Raw genomic sequence first — 20,137 nt, forward strand, 5'->3', positions numbered from 1 at the left:
ACAAATCGCACATGTCTACTGAATAAGTACTCACTCATTTCCTTTAGCCAGGGCTTTTTTTTCTCAAAAAATAGGTGCAGGTACTCTTCCCTTGCAGTTCACTCCTCGTCTTCGACCCCCTATCCACCTCCAAGCACCGTCCTTTGGTTCCACCCCCTACCCCCCCCCCCCCCTCTCAGTTCTGCCCCTTTTGAAGGATACAGAACCAAGTATCATTTTGTGATCCTAAGTAATTTGTGTGGAATTTGTAAATGATATCAAGAAAAGCAGCAAAATAGATCCCTGCAGTCATCAACAAATAGACCCCCCGCCCACAGCAACAATAGACCCCCCAGCAACAAAACAACCCCCCCTGCAAAAAAAAAAAAAAATACCCCAGCAGCAGTGGACCCCCCGCAACAAAATACCTCCCCAGCAACAATAAATAAACCTCAACCACAATTGATCCATACCAGCAACAATAGTTCTCTCAGCAGCCAGCCAGCATCAATAGACCATCCAGCAGCCAGTAACAATGGACCCCCTCCTCCAAAGTAGATCACGACCAGCAACAATAGATCCATCAGCAGCAACAATAGACCTCCTCAGCAACAACTGACCCCCCCCCCCCACAACAGTAGATCTCCCCCCAAAGGCAATAGGTCCTCCAGCAGCCAGCAACAACAGACCCTCCAGCACAACCCAGCACCCCTTGCCATCACATATTTTCAGTGTTGGAGGTGCCGGAACTGTGTTCCCCCACGTTCCCTGCTAAATTAAACTACTTTATTTTAAATCCAAGACAGAAATTACAATTAAAACAAGCACCCCCCCCCCCCCAAGTAAAGGAGAATGAGCTTGTAAGAGGGTAATAGGAAGTCCAGCTAAGAAATGTCCTGAGTGTCAGGAAATAATCAAAATCTACCAAACAGACAGCAGTAGAGATCAAATAGTGGATCTAATCCTTCCCATTTTACATACGTGTCCCCCCCCCCCATCCCCCCACCCCTTTCCACCATCACGTCAGCATCCTTCCTTCATGTCATGGATCCTCTCGTCACGTCAGAGTCCATCATCACATCAGTTGCCCCCCCCCCCCCCCCATCACAGAACTTTCATATCACATCAGAAGAAATATGAGTGGAAGGCAATAATCTTACTGTTTTGTGTGCCACATCCAAATTTGTGAATCAAAAGTTAGGACACCCCTAGTGGTGGACTTTTTAGGCACGTACAATAGCTATCAGATTAGTAAAGTACAAAAAAAAATTTTTATTGAAAAAATATTAAGAAAAACACACAAAACAAGGAATGCATAAATACACTGATAATCTACATACACACTGATTGCTTAAAATACCCTACGCATTTCGGAGAGACTGAATCTCATTCTTCAGGGGTATGTATAGATATAGGAAAAGGTATATTCAGAACAGTGTGTTAGATAGGCATTCCATGAAACTTGTAATTAAAAACACGACAGGATACCAGGGTGGATATTGCTGATGGTTAGTTTCCCTTCTAGAGAGTCCTAATGGGGTTGCCCAGGCAGAGATGGCCGAAGAAGCCACAAGATGGGAAAAAAGGACCAACCCCCTAGTGCAGGTGGGCAGATGGAGTAAACCCCCCCCCCCCCCCCCAAGATGTGAAAAAAGGACCAACACCCTGGGAGAACACTGGGGCAAGGCAGTCAGTCCTGAGAGAAGGATGCTTCACATTTGGATGCTGGACGCCGTGACGGACGGGTGGATAGATACATTGTAAAGGAGCTGCCTTTACTTGCCAGTATTACCATCGTAATATCTGCTGCGTCTCAGGAACTACTGCCTTGCCCCAGTGTTCTCCCCGGGGATTGGTCCTTTTTTCACATCTTGCAGCTTCTTTGGCCATCTCTGCCGGGGCAACCACATTAGGACTCTGTAGAAGGGAAAATAACCATCTGCAATATCCACCCTGGTATCCTGTCGTGTTTTTAATTACCGTATATACTCGAGTATAAGCCGAGATTTTCAGCCCCTTTTTTTAGGCTGAAAGTGCCCCCCTCGGCTTATACTCGAGTCACCGCCGTCTGCCTACCCGATCTGTGTGTCGTGCAGACAGAAGGCGGCCATTCCACTATTCAAAAGCCGCGCCTCCCTGTCTGTGATAGGCGGAACACTCAATTTCCCAGCAGTCAGTGTTCCGCCTATCACGGACATCCGCTCATCCTCATACTACGGACGAGGATGAGAGGATGTCCGTGATAGGCGGAACACTGACTGCTGGGAAATTGAGTGTTCCGCCTATCACAGACAGGGAGGCGCGGCTTTTGAATAGTGGAATGGCCGCCGTCTGTCACAGATCGGTGCAAAATGGCACAGGTAGGCTGCGATGGACACAGGTAGGCTGCGATGGACACAGGTAGGCATGGATGGACACAGGCAGGCATGGATGGACACAGGCAGGCAGGCATAGATGGACACAGGCAGGCAGGCATGGATGGACACAGGCAGGCAGGCATGGATGGACACAGGCAGGCAGGCATGGATGGACACAGGCAGGCAGGCATGGATGGACACAGGCAGGCAGGCATGGATGGACACAGGCAGGCAGGCATGGATGGACACAGGCAGGCAGGCATGGATGGACACAGGCAGGCATGGATGGACACAGGCAGGCATGGACACAGGCAAGCATGGACACAGGCAGGGATGGACACAGGCAGGGATGGACACAGGCAGGGATGGACACAGGGATGGACACTGTAACAGTAGCTGCTGCATGTCTCACCCTCGGCTTATACATGAGTCAATACGTTTTCCCAGTTTTTTTGTGGTAAATTAGGGGCCTCGGCTTATATTCGGATCGACCTATACTCGAGTATATACGGTACAAGTTTCATGGAATGCCTATCTAACACACTGTTCTGAATATACCTTTTCCTATATCTATACATACCCCTGAAGAAGGAGCTTCAGTCTCTCCGAAACGCGTAGGGTATTTTAAGCAATCAGTGTGTATGTAGATTATCAGTGTATTTATGCATTCCTTGTTTTGTGTGTTTTTCTTAATATTTTTTCATAACATATTTTTTTTTGTACTTTACTAATCTGATACCTATTGTACGTGCCTAAAAATTCCACCACTAGGGGTGTCCTAACTTTTAATATCACATCATAAGCCCCACCCTTGCCAGAGTCCCGTCTATGCCAGCCTTTCTCAATCTTTTTAACACAGAGGAACCCTTGAAATAACATTCTGGTCTCTGGGAACCTCTGCTAAAAATGACTGTATGTACAACTCACGAAACATTAGTGTGATGGTTAGTGGGAAGAAGTCTACTTACTAGGGATGAGCTTCGAATGTTCGGGTGTTTGCCAAATAGCGAATTTTATGGGGCGTTCGCAGAAAATTCGAGAGCCCCATAATGCACTGCAAGACCGCAGTGCATTGCTGTATGACGATTGGCCAAAGCATACACCTGACCTGCATGCTTTGACCAACCACAGCACACTCCTCAGCGAGAGCTATAATTGGCCAAAGGCAGGGAACCTAAGACTAATGCCGCGTACACACGATCTGAATTTTGGTCAGAAAAAGCTCTGATGGTTTTCCCGACGGAATTCCGACGGTATTTCGCTCAAGCTGTCTCGCATACACACGGTCACACCAAATTCCGACCGTCAAGAACAGGGTGACGTACGATGGGACTAGAAAAATGAAGTTCAAAACCCAGTAGCCAATAGCTTCCGTCTCATAGTTGAATCTGAGCATGCGTGAGTTTTTTTGCGCGTCGGAATTGCGTACACACGATCGGAATTTCCGATAGAAAGTTTTTCCATCGGGAAAATTGAGAACCTGCTCTCAAATTTTTGCTGGCAGGAATTCGGCCAGCAAAATTCCGATTTTTTTCTGATGAAAAGCTATCATCGGTCTTTTGCCTTTTGCTGGCCGAAATTTTGACTGTGTGTACGCGGCTTAAGTCCACACCCCACACTATACAAGGCTGCTTACACAGCGCCCATATAGTGTGTTATAGTGGACGGAGATAGAGAGATTGAGCTAGAATAGGCAGGCAGGTTAGTTAGTTAGTGGCAGTGTATTTGATATATATCAGACTAGCATATATATATATATATATATATATATATATATATATATATATATATATATATATATAATATATATTCCGAACGTGGTGACGTACAAGACGTGCGACGAGCTGAGAAAAGGGAAGTTCAATAGCCAGTGCGGCTTCTTCTGCTTGATTCGTGCGTTAACTTTTGTGCAAGGGACTTGTGTAAACACGTTAGGACTTTCCGACAACAAAGTTTTGTTGGCGGAAAATTTGAGAACCTGCTATCAAACATTTGTTGTGAAAAGTCCGACAGCAAATGTCGATGGAGCCTACACACGGTCGGACATTTTCCGACAACAAGCTCACATTTGTTGTCGGAAAATCCAACCGTGTGTAGGCGTCATAATAATTATAGCAGCAACTCAAAGTTAAATACACACAAATAGTAAGACCCCTTTCACACCAGGGCGTTTTTCAGGCGCTATAGCGTTAGAAATAGCGCCTGAAAAACGCCCTAAAGAAGCTGCACCATTGTCTGTAGTGTGAAAGCCCTGAGGGCTTTCACACTACAGCGGTGCGCTGGCAGGACGTCAGAAAAAAGTCCTGCCAGCAGCTTCTTTGGAGCGGTGAAGGAGCGGTGTGTTTTCCGCTCCTCCACCGCTGCTGCCCATTGAAATCAATGGGGCAGCGCTGTAATGCCACCGGCAAAACGCCGCTATTGCGGCGTATTGCCGGCGGTTTTAACCCTTTCGCGGCCGCTAGCGGGGGTAAAAGCGCCCCGCTAGCGGCCGAAATGCTCCGCAAATCCGCCGCAAATCCGGCTGTAAAACGCCGCTAAACATAGCGCCGTTTTACCGCCGCCGCTATCAGCAGTGTGGTGTGAAAGCAGTCTAATAGATAAAAAGTGGGCTGCGCTCTTAAAGTGAGATGTTAACCAAATATGCAAACATAAAACAAAATAAATGAATAAAAAGTGAATGAAAAAATTATTTTAAAAAGTAAAAAAGTCCCAAACAGTGAAGCACGTGACTTATGTAAAGTCCTCCAATAAACATTGAAAACCTTAAGGATTTCTCCAATGGAGAACGGACCAATAGTCAAAAGTTCTGTGAAAATCTTGTGAGTTTATGAAACGAACAAAGGGAATCCACCACCACACAGAGTGCGTACTTACCAGCTGAACAAGTTTAGACACTTGTGGCTAATACCCAGGGCCCTTTCCTCCAAAGACTTTGGATGTCTGGTCTGGTCATATGACGCAGTAAGATGTTTGGTTGGGAAGGTGGTTGGAAGTACAGCTTGTGGACCCATACACAGTACAAGAGGCGATGTCTGAGGCTCCGGGGTACTTCGTACTCCCACACCCAGGCTCCTTGTATCCCTCATTGGCCCTCTCCTTGGCACCCCACTCCCCCTACCTTGACCTCACATACCCCTTTTTCCTACTGTGCCGCCCCAACTCCCCCTAGTCTACTGACACCCCACTCCCTCTACCTTTATATCACCTACTCATTCTTCTTACTGTGCCGCTCCCCCCTAGTCTACTGACACCCTACCTTTACCTCACACGCCCTTCTTCCTACTGTGCTGCCCCAAATCCCCCTATATATATACAGTGTAAACTCTATATAAGGGCCCTGAGGCGATTTAGTTCACATATGCAGCACTATACAAGTTATTCATTCCTAGTCTACTACATACCTTCCATCCCACTGCTAATAGCAAAATTACTCTCATTAGAACTTTAGAGCAGTGGTTGTCAACTTATGAGATGACATCACCAAAGGGCTGCACATAATGTTCAAAATATGTAATGCTTGGGGGCAGGGCCATCTTTAATATTGATTGGACCCTGGGCAAAAAATGTATTGGGCCCCCCCCCCCCCCCCATGCAATTTTGCTCTCCACCTGCTCTGAGACATACAATAAATAGCAGCTAGACTTAAAATCAGCTTACTATATCAGATCAGGCAGCAATTGCGACTGGTTGCTAGAGGTTACAGCACACATTATGGCTCGCTAATTAGTTGCTAGAGGTTACATCAAATGATTTCTGCTTGTTAATTGATTGCTAGAGATTACTGTTAAGTAATACTGCTCACTGATTTCTAGAGGTTACAGCACATCATCCCCCCACTGCTGGGGAGCATGATACACATATGAATGCCACCTTTATTTACATATCAATGCTGCCAGCCGCATCTATTTACTTAGTAATGCTGCCATTATTTACAAATGAATGCTGGTTATTTACATGCAAACACAGGGTCTGCAGGTGAGTCATCTGTACACAACAATAAGACAGAGCTGGGCGGCATTAGTACCATCACTTCACACTGAGATATCAGGACACAGTACAGGACTAAAACTTCAAGGGACAAGGGAATTTACACTGGGATAGTTGGCAAGTATGAGGCAGCTGCTTTGGGCCCCACAACAATGACAGGGCCCAGGGCAGTTGCCCCTTTTGCCCTGCCTTAAAGACGGCCCTGCTTGGGGGGGGGGAGGGGGGCTGTCAAAAACTGCAGACCTAATAGAGGAAATGAGGTACAGAGAGTAAGGACAGGATACATTGTTGGCTGGGAATATGCTGCAGAAAACAATACCAAACTGGGAAGATGTTACATGAGGCTAATAGAGATCAATGCTATTATCCTACTCAATGTTCCCACTACAAACTGCTGAGGCCCGAGACCGCACATCATATACCAAAGCATATATACCTCGAGCCAAAGGTTGGACATCAGGGATTTAGAAGCTCTTAATTTCTGATCTCACCCCCCCCCCCCCCATACTTCCCGTAGGTTGACTACTCACAAACCTTTAAAGAGGAAGTAAACCCTAATGGGTGTTACTTCCTCTTTGATTCCCTGCAAAGGTAAAGCATAATGGACTACTATGCATCGCATAGTAGCCCATTATGTGTCACTTACCTGACACAGGAGCCAGCGAAGTCACCGCTGTCCCCTGTAGTTCCGAGCATCCATCTTCTTGGTGGGTCTCCGTGGGTCTCACTGCTCTGGCGCTGTGATTCACCGGAGCAGAGATGACGTCACTCCCGCGCATGCGCACGGGAGCCGACACTCGCGGCATGTCGCCGCAATCTGCGGCTTACCCGGTGCGCCTGCGCATGCGCCGTAGACAGCGGTGGCTGTCTTCAGGTAAATATCTCCTAAACTGTATAGGTTTAGGAGATATTTCTTGGACCTACAGGTAAGCCTTAATCTAGGCTTACCTGTAGGTCAAAGTGGTTTGTAAGGGTTTACAGCCACTTTAATGAGAGTTGGTCCAGTTGGAGTCGCTTTGCAATGCCTTTATCCGACTGTATCTGGTGCCCAATGGGTTGCATGCCGTGCAATTGTATACATTTACCTTTGTTATCACAAGATATCTTCCTCTTCTTTGATGCTGCGCCTTTTATCCTCTCTGTATCCCTAAAAGTTAAAAACAATAAAAATGATTTGGAAATAAAAACCTAACCAAGATCCTAACACCTTAGAATAAAAAATAAAAAAAAAGTTTTGATTGGAGTTATACTCTAAAGTGGTAGCATTCAAAACTCAAACAGTATAATCCCAATTCCGATGGGATGGCAGGGAGCTATTGTTTCATTTTGTTTTTGAAAGCAAACGTCTTCCATATGTGTGAAGGGCAATGATATTCCCACTGCTGACATTGTTTTGGAATAGCCACTGTTCTAAGAATTTGGAGACTTTTCTTCAGTACAGGGGTTCTTTTCCTCTTCTATACATTGTACTATATTGTGGAACTGTGTTCTGGTCTTGTTACAGAAACGCTTTGTTCCAGATGGAGCTTTGCGTGACTCGGACAGCTCACAAAATTCACGCTTTGGATATGCCATCTCTGCAGTGCCAGACCTAAACCAAGACTCTTTCAATGACGTGGTGATCGGGGCACCTCTAGAAGATGGCCATAAGGGTGCCATTTATATCTTCCATGGATTCAAAAGAAACATATTGAAGAAATACAAACAGGTACAAATTTAAATTGCTAATTATTAATATGAATAATAACCATCAAAATGTCTTTTGTCACCTTCCAATTTTTACAGTTTGTATCAAAGTTGACTTACGCTTTCATGGTAGAAAAAAATAAAGCAAATAAAAAAATAATATATCATACAATTACTACAAAAGCCATGTTGTAATTTAATGGTACTAAAAATTACCTTTCCATTTTCATCTGTATCTTTCTGTAAAATTCAGTGCAATATGGTAACCTGGAGGTGTTCCATACAACGCCCCCAGAAATGTAATTTCCTGCTTGTGTGATTGGTTCACTGGTTTTCTCAGAAGTCTGCACTAAAATACAAGTCATATTTTAGGCATCCTCCACTTTTGGTGCGATTCTCCCCAGGGACGTTGGTAGACCCTGGCACCCAGGCTAGGTCGTCCATTGAGTGCTCCAGGTCTTTAACTGAGTGACCAGGGTCTTCTACTGAGTTCCCCAAGTCTTCTACTTAGTGCCCCAGGTATTCTAATGTGTTCCCAAAGTCTTCTACTGAGTGCCTCAGGTCTTCTACTGAGTGCCCTAGGTATTCTTACTGAGTGTCTCTGGTCTTCTACTGAGTGCCCCAAGTCTTCTACTGAGTGCCCCAGGTCTTCTACTGAGTGCCCCAGGTCTTCTACTGAGTGCCTCAGGTCTTCTACTGAGTGTCCCAGGTCTTCTACTGAGTGTCCCAGGTCTTCTACTGCGTGTCCCAGGTCTTCTACTGCGTGTCCCATGTCTTCTACTGAGTGTCCCATGTCTTCTACTGAGTGTCCCATGTCTTCTACTGAGTGCCCCAAGTCTTCTACTGAGTTCCCCAAGTCTTCTACTGAGTTCCCCAAGTCTTCTACTGAGTTCCCCAAGTCTTCTACTGAGTTCCCCAAGTCTTCTACTGAGTTCCCAAAGTCTTCTACTGAGTGCCCCATGTCTTCTTCTACTGAGTACCCCATGTCTTCTACTGAGTGCCCCAAGTGTTCTACTGAGTGCCCCAGGTCTTCTACTGAGTGCTCCAGGTCTTCTACTGAGTGCCCCAGGTCTTCTACTGAGTGCCCCAGGTCTTCTACTGAGTGCCTCAGGTCTTCTACTGAGTGTCCCAGGTCTTCTACTGAGTGTCCCAGGTCTTCTACTGCGTGTCCCAGGTCTTCTACTGCGTGTCCCATGTCTTCTACTGAGTGTCCCATGTCTTCTACTGAGTGCCCCATGTCTTCTACTGAGTGCCCCAAGTCTTCTACTGAGTTCCCCAAGTCTTCTACTGAGTTCCCCAAGTCTTCTACTGAGTTCCCCAAGTCTTCTACTGAGTTCCCAAAGTCTTCTACTGAGTGCCCCATGTCTTCTTCTACTGAGTACCCCATGTCTTCTACTGAGTGCCCCAAGTGTTCTACTGAGTGCCCCAGGTCTTCTACTGAGTGCTCCAGGTCTTCTACTGAGTGCTCCAGGTCTTCTACTGAGTGCTCCAGGTCTTCTACTGAGTGCTCCAGGTCTTCTACTGAGTGCTCCAGGTCTTATAATGTGTTCCTCAATTCTTCTACTGAGTACCCCAAGTCTTCTACTAAGTTCCGCAAGTCTTCTACTGAGTGCCCGGGGTCTTCTTACTGAGTTCCCCAAGTCTTCTACTGACTGCTCCTAGTCTTCTTACTGAGTGTCCCAGGTCTTTTACCGGGTGCCCCATGCCTTCTACTGAGCTCTCTAAGTCTTCTACTGAGTGCCCCAGGTCTTCTAATGTGTTCCTTAGGTTTTATACTGAGTGCCCCGGGTATTCTTACTGTGTGCCCTAGGTCTTCTACTGAGTACCCCAGGTCTTCTACTGAGTACCCCAGGTCTTCTACTGAGTGCCCTGTACCTTCTACTGAGCTCCATAAATCTTCTACTGAGTGCCCCAAGACATCTTCTGCACTCCTACTTCTAATGCCGCTTACACACAATCAGACAATCCACCGGACTTTGCAGCAGAGGTCTGCCGGACTTTCCGAACAAGCGGACTTGCCCACACATGACTGGACATTTCCAGCGGACTAGGTCCTGCGGACAATCCACCGGACTTTTGGCGGAGGTCCGCCGGACTTTCTAAATGAACGAACTTGCCCACACACGGAGTAAAGTCCGTTCATTTTGAACGTGACTCCAGGTAGACGGGACTAGCGAAGGAAGTCAATGTCGCTACCTCCATCAGCGAGATTGACACCTCGAGAGCCCCGTCGCCTGGTATGGATTTAAAGGGGAACCCCTACGCCAATAAAACGGTGTGGGGATTCCCCCCAAACTCCATACCAGACCCCCATCCGAGCATGCAGCCCGGCCGGTCAGAAAAGGGGGTGGGGACGCGCGAGCGCCCCCCTCCTGAGCTGTACCAGTCCGCGTGCCCTCAACATGGGGGGGTGAGTGCTTTGGAGAAGGGGGGCCCCTTGCGGGCCCCCCACCCCAAAGCACCTTGTCCCCGTGTTGATGAGGACAAGGGCCTCTTCCCCACAACCCTGGCCTTTGGTTGTCGGGGTCTGCGGACGGGGGCTTATCTGAATCCGGTAGCCCCCTTTAATAAGGGGGGCCCCCAGATCCCAGCCCCCCACCTTATGTGAATGAGTATGGGGTACATCGTACCCCTACCCATTCCCCTGGGGGGAAAAAGTGTCAATAAAAAAACACAATACAGGTTTTTAAAGTAGTTTATTAGACAGCTCTGGGGGTCTTCTTCCAACTTCGGGGGTCTTCTCGCCGGGCTCCTCCGCTATCTTGTGCTCTTTCTGTCCATATGACATCACCCAGCCACCCACCCACCCCCTTATGCCTATGTACGTCGCCGCACAACACGTCCCTGGCATTAGGGCCGGAGAGAGCGTCGTGTCAACATCAGAAGGAAGAAGAAGGAAGAAGAAGAAGAAGGTGGCAGCGACAGCGACGAACAAGACCGGGCTAACGCTAGTAAAAGAGCTGGAAGAAGATAGCGGAGGCCAGGTAGAAGAAACGAAGAGTGGGACAAGACCCCCGAAGTCAGAAGAAGACCCCCAAAGTCAGAAGAAGATCCCCGGACGGCGGCGACGAAGAAGAAAGCCGGGCTCCACCGCTAGTAAAAGAGCGGTAAAAGAGCAGAAGGTAGCGGAGGAGCCTGGCGAGAAGACCCCCAAAGTCAGAAGAAGACCCCCCCCCCACCCGGAACTGTCCAATAAACTAATTTAAAAACCTGTGTTGTGTTTTTTTTATTGACACTTTTTCCCCCAGGTGAATGGGTAGGGGTACATCGTTCACATAGGGTGGGGGCCAGGATCTGGGGGCCCCCTTATTAAAGGGGGCTCCCAGATTCCGATAAGCCCCCCGTCTGCAGACCCCGACAACCAACGGCCAAGGTTGTCAGGAAGAGGCCATTGTCCTCCTCAACATGGGGACAAAGTGCTTTGGGGTGGGGGGCCCACAGGGCGCCCCCCTTCCCCAAATCACCCACCCCCCATGTTGAGGGCACGCGGCCTGGTACGGCTCAGGATGGGGGGGGGGGGGGCGGTCGCTCGTCCCCACCCCCTTTCCTGACCTGCCGGGCTGCATGCTCGGATAAGGGTCTGGTATGGACTTTGGGCCGACCCCACGCCTTTTTTTAGCGTAGGGGTTCCCCTTTAAATCCATACCAGGCGATGGGGCTCGGGAGGTGTCAATCTTGCCGATGGAGGCAGGAAACATTGACTTCCTTCGCTAGTCCTGTCTACCTGGAGTCACGTTCAAAATGAACGGACTTTACTCCGTGTGTGGGCAAGTCCGTTCATTTGAAAAGTCTGGCGGACTAGCACACAGAAGGGCAGATTGTCCACCGGACTGCCGAGTCCGGCGGACAATTTTGAGTCAAGACTTCTTTCTAAGTCCGCCGGACTTTTGGGAAGAAAAAGTCAGCCGGAGCCCACACACGGTCGAATTGTCCGGCGGACAAGAGTCATAGTCCGATCATGTGTACACGGCATAATTCAATGCATTATACAGGTCTGTAACATTGTCTAGTTTATCTGCTTTTCAATACATTTGTTTTGTCATTCTAAAGTGACTCTACTGTTCTTAGAGCAATTCATTTTTGTTCAGTTACAAAGATTATATTAGCTTTAGATTTGATCCAAAGTGGTCATCGTGGTATCTTACCAGCCCCTCAACATTTTAATTTGTGTGCCCAGAGGTGGCCACGGTCAATTAGGACCCTAGAATTTTGAATTTTTGATCCATCTATGGGCAGCTTAAGACAGGAAGTGTGTCCCCACTTCTAATGATTTGTAAACGGCAATACTGTATATTACATTTTTGTTTTTGGGTTTATTACCGCTTTAATTCTGTTTTTGTGTTCTTGTCTTCTCAGCGCATTGCTGCAGCGGACTTGTCGCCCACACTGGCCTATTTCGGCTGCAACATTCATGGAGAGATGGATATGAACGAGGATGGCCTGGTGGATCTGGCAGTGGGCTCTATGGGAAACGCTGTTCTTCTCTGGTGTGTGGATGATCGTGTACCGATACAGCTATGATAAACATTCTTCTAAGCAACTAGACCAGTGATTCTCAACCAGGGTTCTGTGGAACCCTAGGGTTCCTCCAGAGGTTGCTAGGGGTTCCTTCAACATTGGGCAATTTGTACCTCTCAGATAAGTTCCCAATGACACCATTGATGGTTTTAGCTATCTGTAAGCCCTTGTACACACGGTCGGAGATTCCGACAACCAAATCCGTTAGAGTAATTTTGACGGATTAATTTCCGGAAGAGGTCCGGAAGTGAAGTTGCATACACACAGTCGGACTAAGTTGTCAGAAAATCCGATTGTACATAACGTGATGACGTTATTTCGTTACGACGGGACTACGTTCAGGCTGGTAGCCAATAGCTTTGGTCTAGGAATTTGATCTGAGCATGCGTGGCACTTTGTCCGTCGGAGTAGGAGCATTTTGTTGGAAAATTTTACCGGCAAGTTGGAAAAATTGGTCCGTCGGATATTCCGACGGAAACAGTCCGATGCATACCACACACAGTCGGAATATCCAACAAAACGGTCCGATAGGAAACATTCCGACGGAATCTCTGACCGTGTGTACAAGGGCTAAGGAGGTAATTCTTCCCAATGACCACAAGTGTAAGGACCATTCTTCCCACTGACCATCACACTAATGTACCATGAGTTGTAGATTACTAATTTTTAGCAGGGGTTCCCTGAGACTGGAGAACGATTTCAAGGGTTCCTCGGTGTTGAAAAGGTTGAGAAAGGCTGAACTAGACTTTCTGCAACATGTAGAGACTAACAGAATAAATGCTTTCAAGTTCAGTGCACCCAAAATGGATATCTCAGTTAGAGGCGGATTATGTTGGTCTGAGCCATGTACTGAGAATATACATGTGCAATTCGTTTGGGTCAGAATATAATTTTGAATTAATTTTTGGTAATTTGGAGATTCAGATATATCTGAAACTCTGAATGAAATAGTAACAGTTTTCATTAAAATTCATTAAATTTTGTTCCGTTCAGTTGTTTTCTACCAAATTTCAAATTTTGGAAACAATACGAATTTGGAAGGGTCGAAAAATGATCGACCGATGTGTGAAGAATAGCTGGTTGTTAAGGAATGGGGCGGGAAGCCGGCCGCCGCGTTCCTTAAAAAAACTATTTTTCATCATTGGTCAGCGGGCTTCCCCACTGACAGCTGAAATGTAAACTAAAGAATGCCGGCAATGAAAAATTCAGGAAAAAAAAACCAACGTGGCCCCCCCTTCCAATCCATACCAGGCCCTTTTAAGGGGAACCCCACACCAAAATCCATACCAGATCCTTATCTGAGCGTGCAGCCCCAGCAGGCCAGGTAAGGGGCTGGGGGGGAGCAAGCAGCCCTCCCCCAACCATATCAAGCCACATGCCCTCAACATGTGCTTTGGGGTAACTTGCACCTTGTCCCCAAGGGCCTCTTCCCTCACAACCCTGGCTGATGGTTGTGGGGGGTCTGCAGGCGGGGGGGGGGCTTATCGGAATCTGGAAGCCCCCTTTAACAAGGGGGGCCTCCAGATTCCGCCCACCCCCATATGAATGAGTATAGATTACATAGTACCCCTACTCATGCACCAAAAAAATAGTAAAAAGTGAGTAAAGATATAACAAGTGTTTTTTAATTTGAATTGTTTCGAAAATGTGGAATTCATTAGAAAATAAATAAACAAAACTAAATTAAACTAAACAAATTCCAAAACAAATTAATGAAACAAAATTAGTAACATAGCGAATCTATCCGAAACGAAACAAAACAATTTTTTCTGTTCTGCACATGTCTAACTCAACATGCCAGGGGGCATCTTTAACGGTGGCCAAAACACATACCAACCATACATTATCAATTATTCATTCATTTTTTAAGGCTAAACTGGTCAAACAGAATACCATACCAAAGGCCCTATATTTGATTGATTGTATAACTTTTTCACCCTTTTTTCCTCACTGCCTGTTTTAACCCTGAAAAGGCCAGACCACCGTGCCGCAACGCAGTGGTCTGGCCTTTATGCTGCGGGGCATTGCGTCACAGCCCCAGTCACTTGAAAAGTTCACATTTGGCGGCATCCAACACGAAATGAGGCATCATTTTTGCCCCAGCTGCAAAGTTGCGTGGCCATGGCATGTGCTCAACACCATTTGTCAGCCATTGTAGCTTGGGTGTGATCAGTGGGCAGTAAAACTGTGGCTCAGCTGCCTATTTTTACCACCTACACCTCAGCCAAATTGTGAACAAGCTAGATCATGTCTGACTCTACCATCCTGATCAGCCACAGTGGAATTTGGTCTGATCGATCATACAACTATACGCATGTGTGTAGGTGGAGTGCAGCGCGATCACACACACAGTCCAAGTGTGATGAAAGAACTTGTAATAAATGAAGGCAAAGGCAATTCACAATATACCCGGTGGGAAGACCGGGAAAACTCAAGAGTCCAGCAGTGTGTAGAAAGCAGGTTTTAGCCGAACTAACAGCACCTGTTTGGAGGGCCAGAATGCGGCCGGGCCATCTGTCCAGAGAAGTTGCAAGCCCTACGTTTTCCCTCCTCATCAGGAACCTTTCCTTGCCGCTAGTTCTGTCTCTACCAGACAGGGCACTTGTCCCTACTCCACCCACTCACAAAAGCGCGCCAAGCTTGGGAGCCAGGGCTTTAAATAGGCTCTGCCTGACCCAAAATGGCTGCTAGAGTCACATGACTCAGGAAGCCATAGAGGAGCCTTGACTTCCTCTCCAATTGTACTGCTGCTGCAGATAAGTGCCACCTACAGTGGAGAAAGTAGACTGCACGTGCCTACATGAGTATCTGAGAACCGATTATAATACACATTTGATATCTTTAGTAGATTGTCAAGTGTGGAACAATACCGTATGTATTGCACCATCTGATATTTTAAACAATTGTGATTTGCTTGGTTGTGAGTTTTTCTTAAAACTCTAACTTCTCCTATAACCACTTAAAGCGGAGGTCCACCCTAAAATGGACCTCCGCTCATCGGAATCCCCCCCCCCCCCTCCGGCGCCACAATCGGCACCTTTCAGGGGGGAGGGGGGTGCAGTTACCTGGATAATCCAGGTAACTGCACCCACTTCCGGGCTAGCTCTCTGCGGAAAGGGGCGTACGTTACGCCCCTTTCCGCAAGCGCCCGCCCCCTTCAGCAAGTGCCCCGCTGCCTGCTGGGAAACACACAGCTCCCAGAGGCAGCGGGGACCGTCCGGATTGCGCCGCGCGGCTCGCGCATGCGCAGTAGGGAACCGGGAAATGAAGCCGAAAGGCTCCATTTCCTGATTCCCATACCCAAGATGGCGGCGGCACGAGCGAGCGATCGGCTTCGGGTGCCGACATCGCGGGCGCGCTGGACAGGTAAGTGTCACTATTTAAAAGTCAGCAGCTGCAGTATTTGTAGCTGCTGGCTTTTAAAAAAAAAAAAAAAAACGCGGAGTCCCGGTGGACTCCCGCTTTAAGGACTGGAATGATTTCCCCCCTTAATGACCAGGCCATTTTTCGCAATACGGCACTGCGTCGCTTTAACTGACAGTTGCACGATCGTGCAATGTTGTACCCAAACAAAATTTATGTCCTTTTTTTTTTTCCCCACAAATAAAGCTTTCTTTTGGTGGTATTTGATCACCTCTGCGGGCGATATCTGCAGATGAGGTTGGTGATGTAGATGGGGGAGATGTTGTGGATGGCCTTGTATGTTGTGGTTAGCATTTTGAACTTTACACGGTGGGGTAGGGGAAGCCAGTGAAGGGATTGGCAGAGAGGGGCAGCAGTCACCGATCGGTTAGTGAGGTGTATTAGTCTAGCAGCAGCATTCATAATAGACTGAAGGGGGGAGGAGCCTGCTTAAAGCGGTTCTCCACCCTAAAGTGGAAGTTCCGCTAATCTGATCCCTCCCCCCCTCCGGTGCCACAATCAGCACCTTTCAGGGGGGAGGGGGGTGCAGTTACCTGGATAATCCAGGTATCTGCACCCACTTCTGGGACAGACCGCCGCAGATGCCCCCCCCCCCCCCCCGGTGTGTTCTGGGAAACACAGAGTTCTCAGGACACAGCGGGGACCAATTAGAGACGCGCAGCTCGACTTGCGCATGCGCAGTAGGGAACCGGGCAGTGAAGCCGAAACGCTTCACTTCCCGATTCCCTGACAGAGGATGGCGGCGGGGGAAGCAGAGAGACGAGCGATCGCTCGTCATCTGCCGCCGACATGGCTGGACCCTGGGACAGGTAAGTGCCAATTTATTAAAAGTCAGCAGCTGCAATATTAGTAGCTGCTGGCTTTTAATATTTTTTTTTTTAGGTGCAGAACCTCTTTAAGGGTGGGCCATTAAGGAGAGAGTTACAGTAGTCAAGGCGGGAAATAATCAAGCAGTGAATAAGTTGCTTTGTGGCGAATTCTGGAGATGTTGCGGAGGTTAAGACGGCAAGATTTAGCCTTTAGGATTTAGATTTAGAGTAGGAGATAATGGGACAGATTGGGGTAAAGAGTTCCATAGGATTGGAGAGGCTCTGGAAAAGTCCTGGAGGCGAGCATGGGAGGAGGTGATGAGGGAAGGAGAGCAGGAGGTCTTGAGAAGAACGAAGAGAACGACATGTAACTTTCTGTACTCCACCATCATGGCCACCATCTTTCTGTTCTGAAATGGGTTTGCTATATGATTTTTGTCCCAAAAAGAAATGGCGGTCAGTAACAGTTTTAATGATACGATTTGTGCTTTCATTGGCAGGACTCGCAGCGTTGTGCAGATTAATGCGACCATTCGATTTGAGCCGCCGAAGATCAACATTTTCAGTAAAGAGTGCCACAGGAATGGACGGGAAGCCACTTGCATGGCGGCCTTCATCTGCTTCTCTCCAATATTTAAAGCACCCCAGTTCCAGGGGCAGAGTGTGGGTAAGTGACCGAATGTTATGTACTATGCAGAAGGAATGATATAAAAAGTGATACCTGAGCTGTGAAAAAATATAGTTACTAATAATACTTTATTATAAGTATTATTATTACAAGTTCCGTCCCTCCCCCCCCAAACTCGCTCATCCATGTCTTTATGGACCTTGCTTTGTGCACTGGTCCAAATCATTTGGTGGAGGGGGGATTACGGTGTGCGGGGTTGTTTTTCAGGGGTTGGACTTGGCCCCTTAGTTCCTGTGAAGGGAACTCTTAAAGCGTCAGCATACCAAGACATTTTGGACAATTTCATGCTCCCAACTTTGTGGGAACAGTTTGGGGACGGCCCCTTCCTGTTCCAACATGAGTGCGCACCAGTGCACAAAGCAAGGGTCATAAAGACAAGGATGAGCGAGTTTGAGGTGGAGGAACTTGACAGGCCTGCACAGAGTCCTGACCTCAACCCAATAGAACACCTTAGGGATGAATTATAGCAGAGACTGTGAGCCAGGCCTTCTCATCCAACATCAGTGCCTGACCTCACGTATGTGCTTCTGGAAGAATGGTCAAACATTCCCATAGACACACCTCCTAAACCTTGTGGACGGCCTTCCCAGAACAGTTGAAGGTATTATAACTGCAAAAGGCGGGCCAACTCAATATTGAACCCTAAGGACTAAGCCCTTGTACACACGATCGGAGATTCCAACAACCAAATCCGTCGGATTTTGTCCGAAACTGTTGCATACACACGGTCGGACGAAGTTGTCGGAAAATCCGATCGTTCAGAACGTGATGACGTTATTTCGTTACAACGGGACTACGTTCAGACTAGTAGCCAATAGCTTTGATGTAGGAATTTGATCTGAGCATGCGTGGCACTTTGTCCGATCGGAATTCTCTACACATGATCGGAGTATGTGATATCGGAGCATTTTGTCGGAAAATATTTCCGGCAAGTTGGAAAATTTGGTCCGACGGATATTCCGACGGAAACAGTCCGATGCAGACCACACACAGTCAGAATATCCGACAAAACGCTCCGATAGGACACATTCCGTCGGAATCTCCGATCGTGTGTACAAAGGCTAAGACCGGGATGCCATTAAAGTTCATGTGCGTGTAAAGGCAGGCGTCCCAATACTTTTGGTGCCCACAGTCCTAGTTACTCTTTCAATCCTTTTTTTCTCTAATATTTGGATCTTGGCATGGTGAGGGTCCTCCCTCCTTATCCAATACTTTTGGTAAAATAGTGTATCTGTGCTTTAGTGGAAATGTGCAAAATAATGCCCCATACACACGATCGGACATTCCGACAACAAAATCCATGGGATTTTTTCCGACGGATGTCGGCTCAAACTTGTCTTAGATACACACGGTCACAGAAATCTTGTCGGAAATTCCGAACGTCCAGAACGCGGTGACGTACAACACGTACGACGGGCCGAGAAAAATGAAGTTCAATAGCCAGTGCGGCTCATCTGCTTGATTCCGAGCATGCGTGGAACTTTGTGCATCGGAATTGTCTACCCACGATCGGAAATTTACGAGAACGGGTTTTGTTGTCGGGAAAAATTTGAGATCCAGATCTTTGTGTGACGGAAATTTCCGATGGAAAATGTGTGATGGAGCCCACACACGGTCGGAAATTTCCGGCAACGAGGTCCTATCACACGTTTTCCATCGGAAAATCCTATCGTGTGTACGGGGCACAAGGGTGCAGCACCTCATTAACGTACAAAACAAGAAAAAGATAAATGAATATTGCATTAAAGTCCAGGCAATAATACTGAGATCCCGCTATAAAGTCCAATAAAGTGACAACTGTAAAGCAATGACACCAGTGTTGATAAAGCAATTCTTCTTATGCCACGTACACACGATCGGGCTATCCGGCGGACTTAGTCCGGCAGACAAACCGCCAGACTTTGAAGCGGAGGTCTGCCGGACTTTCCGAATGAGCCGAAAACCTCCTACTGTGAATGAACAAAGCTCCCCAAAAAGCCAGAAAAAGATTCCAATGGTGTGGTATTTAATGTTAAAAACATGTATACAATAGATACAGGACAGTGAATTGATAAACTCACATTTAAAAGCCGATGTCGACCCAGAATCAAGCAGGAGTGTGACGTCAGCACACCAAATCTCTACCCGACACGTTTCGTCTAAAGGGACGTTATCAAGGGGTCCTATTGGAATCTTTTTCTGGTGAGTTTGCATTTCACTTGGTGGTGGTGGGAGATCACTGAAGCACTCCTAAGCCCTTGTACACATGGTCGGACATTCTGGCGGAAAATGTCCGATCGGACCGTGTTGTCGGATAATCCGACCGTGTGTGGGCTCCATCGGACTGTTTCCGTCGGAATATCCGACCGACAAAGTTTTAGAGCTGGGTGATAACATTTTCCGAAAGGACTTTGTCCGATCGTTTGTAGAGAATTCCGATCGGACAAAGTGCCACGCATGCCCAGATCAAATTCCTAGACCAAAGCTATTGGCTACTAGCGTGAACGTAGTCCCGTCGTAGTGAAATAACGTCATCACGTTCTGAACGATCGGATTTTCCGACAACTTTGTCCGACCGTGTGTATGCAACACAAGTTTCGGACAAAATACGTCGGACAAAATCCGATGGATTTTGTTGTCGGAATGTCCGACCCGTGTGTCCAAGGGCTAAGAAGAATTGCTTTATCAACACTGGTGTCATTGCTTTACAG

At 47.4% G+C, this 20,137-nt stretch overlaps 1 protein-coding gene across 1 annotated transcript in view; it reads left to right on the forward strand.

The window, feature by feature from the left end:
• Window positions 1-20,137, forward strand: part of LOC143964481 (integrin alpha-11-like) — a 268,377-nt gene that overhangs the window by 194,845 nt on the left and 53,395 nt on the right. The window contains exons 14-16 of the mRNA XM_077474255.1: window positions 7,828-8,031; window positions 12,366-12,496; window positions 17,260-17,426. Coding sequence (XP_077330381.1) covers window positions 7,828-8,031; window positions 12,366-12,496; window positions 17,260-17,426 — 502 coding nt within the window. The remainder of the gene's footprint in view (window positions 1-7,827; window positions 8,032-12,365; window positions 12,497-17,259; window positions 17,427-20,137) is intronic.

Source organism: Lithobates pipiens, unplaced genomic scaffold (genome assembly GCF_037356315.1).
Source record: "Lithobates pipiens isolate NorthernLeopardFrog02 unplaced genomic scaffold, aLitPip1_a1.2 Scaffold_8, whole genome shotgun sequence".
NCBI classification, from domain to species: domain Eukaryota; kingdom Metazoa; phylum Chordata; class Amphibia; order Anura; family Ranidae; genus Lithobates; species Lithobates pipiens.